Source organism: Cyprinodon variegatus, unplaced genomic scaffold, assembly GCF_000732505.1.
Source record: "Cyprinodon variegatus isolate N-32 unplaced genomic scaffold, C_variegatus-1.0 Scaffold268, whole genome shotgun sequence".
NCBI lineage: Eukaryota > Metazoa > Chordata > Actinopteri > Cyprinodontiformes > Cyprinodontidae > Cyprinodon > Cyprinodon variegatus.
The window spans coordinates 457751-460942 of record NW_015150721.1 but is presented as its reverse complement, the minus strand read 5'-3'; the positions used below and the strand labels follow the sequence as shown (position 1 = coordinate 460942).

Here is a 3192-nt window from a genome sequence, read left to right as displayed (position 1 = left end):
GACCAAATAAGAAATACAATTTCAATTAAACCTGATTGAATAGAAATCTAATTTCATGCAGCTCTCTCAATATATTTGAACTCCTTGCTCCCCCATGAGAACACGCTGCCCCCCTCCTGGCCCTCTGGGACATTTGGTCTAGAACCGCCACTGGACTGAAACGATTTTCCACTTTGACTTTTATCTTCTTTTTCATAACAGATGTTAGGACGTATTCATAAAAAAATATTAATAAGCATATAAAAGGAATTATCGAAATGTATTCATCTATTCTTTGCACCCTGAATGTAGAGTAAACTGCATTTCTGCAGCATTATTTCTACACGCACGCACAAAGCGCTGCTTGCAGATCACGTGATTTATAGGAATCAGCCTTGCAGAAGAGAAAATGAAAGCAGCAGTATTTTTTTTTTTTTTTTTTCCCTTTTTTGAGGTAAATAAACTGCAACTAAGCAAAAAAAAAAAAAGGTATAGTATTCAGCAGCCCGTAGAGAAAAAAACAGATATCAATGGAAAACAATAGAATATGCCACCAGAAAATACGTATTAACTTTTTTGGAAAAAAAAAATTGAAATTGAAAGAAGAACTTAGGGACAGGTGACTAAACACTGTCCACTACAAGAATGGCTTTTGTTAACATAGGCCTAATAGATTTTTATATGTTTCATTTTTATATATATATTGGGCCACATGTAAAGAAGGTGGCAGTGAGCATCTGTTGTTTGCAAACGAAGAAGAAGAAGAGCTCCAAATGTGCTTCAGTCAGACTGAACTTCTTAATATTATAATAATCATAAAAGGCTGCTTTCAGAAGCCAGCTAAGGCAAACTTTTGGTCTTATGAATTCTTAAATACACACACATCCACTCACATTCAAAGTATTAGACTTAGCCTGCAACTTTTATTGTGGTTTTGTATACACTGAGTGTGTAAAAAGGGAAATCAAGACATTTCCATTCCCTAAAGTGCAGCAGAGATCAAATGTTAACAGTGTGGGAGAAAAAAAACATTGTGCAATAAATGCAGTGATATGGAAGTTGAGAGCATTAAATATATATAATGTGCAAATATTCAGTGTTTTGGTTTGGTGTTATTAGTGTGATGCAGAGTCTGTGACATGATTTTAGAGTTTTCCTAACAGTTCAGTATGTTAAAACCACAGCATACATTTACATTTGTTTCTGTAACTGCAAAAAAATACGGTATTTGGGATGTCGTATAAACACAAACTTCAAAAGTTTACTTGGATTTTATTTGTTTAGCAATAATTATTTTGTATTTGTGTTGTGGACAGAAAATAAGGGTGTGTTCACCTGTTTAGTGTGCACCGTTTCGCAGCTCTGAATGTTAAAATGATACTTTGTTTAATATTTCAGTTAGATTAATTGCTTTCACACCAGCTTTCTGTCACTTTGACCGAACACCTCAGTACTTGGAATGCATCATGTCTCCTTGACAATCAATAGAAGTCCAAAAGCGCTGCTGAAAAAGGGAAACAATAGTGTCTGAAAATGAAGCACGGCTGCAGCTTGAAAATAACAAGCTGATGCTCTGCAGACACTGAATGGAAATATCTGCCCCATTCAGAAGAAGATGCAGATTAATGCTCCTTAACATTCACAGTGAGATCCTCATCTGGCGCAAAAAACTGATGACCAACACGGTAATTTATGCCTCTCATATATAATTATATTATCGCACCAGAGTTTGGCTGCAGCCGAACTGAGAACTCCTGAGGCCGCGCTAGTTTAGAGGCTGACTGTGTTTTCACACTGACCCAAACGCCACCAAATTTAGATCTATCTAGATTTAGATTGACCTAAAGCTGCAGCAGTGAAAACTTCTTAAGAGACTGCTTCAGTTTCATATGAAAAATAAGATAAAAATGGTTACTCAGTTCTAGACTTTGACTAGGCCATTCTAAGCCCTGAATCCTTTCATCATAGCTCTGTTGGTGTGTTTGGTGTTGTTCCGTTTTATTTTCTCTTCTTTTCGCTCCATCCATCTTCCTGTCTGAAGTGTCCAGCTCCCCTGTCTCTTCTGAAGCAGGTTGTGTTGCATATGAATTGTTGTAGTTTTAGTTTCTGACACATCTTGAATTGAGGCCAAAAAGTTTAAATTTCATACTCTAACCAGAGCGCCTTCTTCCACATGTTTGATAAATGTTCTCCTGAACCTCTGACACCTTCACAAAACATCAGATTTTACACTGAGATTCATAAAAAGAGAAAAAAAAAAAACATTAATTCTTTTTACTAAATAGATGTCTTCCTAAGGCTTTGCTTTATTTTATTTTATTCAGTGGTGCCTGCTATTTCTGTTTGAAAAACAATTTTGAAACAAGAAAGTGTAAAAAAGTTTCTAATGCCCTGCTTTGTTTAATTTAATATTAACTGTTTAAGAAAAGCTAAAAACTAAATGTTTTTATTTTTTCACAGATGGAGAAAAACAAACTTAAACCCTTAGACGGTTTATATTTACTCACAGTCAGAAACACTGATGCCAGCAGCAGGACGACGGAATATACAAGACCTTTATTATTTATGAACACCTGAGGGGAAAATAAAAACACATCAGAACAGGAATGTTTTAGTTAAAAAAACAAACAATAACATGGAGGTAAATGAGTGCGTACTACAGATCCATGGTCCACCAACAGGGTACGTAAAGCCCAGGGGAAGCCCAAACCCAGCAGGATGTCAAAGATGTTACTTCCTATGGAGTTGGACACGGCCATGTCCCCCATGCCTGGAAAATCAAACCTTTAAACCAATGCAGTGACGGGATAAATCGTTTTAAAAACATGAGTAACTTTTCTTCTAGCTACCTTGTCGAGCTACAATCAAGCTTGCCATGCAGTCAGGTACGCTGGTTCCTGCTGCCAGGAAGGTTATGCCCATGATGTAGTCAGGGATGTCTAGTGTATAGCTGATGATGGTGACCTGATGATCAACAAACATTTGTCATAATTTCATTCCATAGTATCATTTCAATGGTATTTTACATCCATAAATGTACAAAATAACCAACAAAAGCAGCAGTTAAAGGAATAGTACACCCAAAACATGATTAGCCTTCATTTTCTACTCACCCCCATGCTGAACAAAACTCTGGAGTACTTTTTTGATATCTCAAATGCATCTGGAGATCTGGGAGGCTTCTTGCTGTCTGCTGACATTCAAATAATGGAG

General features: G+C 36.6%; 1 protein-coding gene across 1 annotated transcript in view; it reads right to left on the bottom strand.

Moving 5' to 3' along the window:
* Nucleotides 1-2312: 2312 nt before the first annotated feature.
* Nucleotides 2313-3192, bottom strand: part of LOC107089843 (sodium/potassium/calcium exchanger 3-like) — a 58458-nt gene continuing 57578 nt past the window's right edge. The window contains exons 15-18 of the mRNA XM_015382847.1: nucleotides 2829-2943; nucleotides 2637-2749; nucleotides 2487-2552; nucleotides 2313-2318 (exon numbers count right to left, since the gene is read on the bottom strand). Coding sequence (XP_015238333.1) covers nucleotides 2313-2318; nucleotides 2487-2552; nucleotides 2637-2749; nucleotides 2829-2943 — 300 coding nt within the window. The remainder of the gene's footprint in view (nucleotides 2319-2486; nucleotides 2553-2636; nucleotides 2750-2828; nucleotides 2944-3192) is intronic.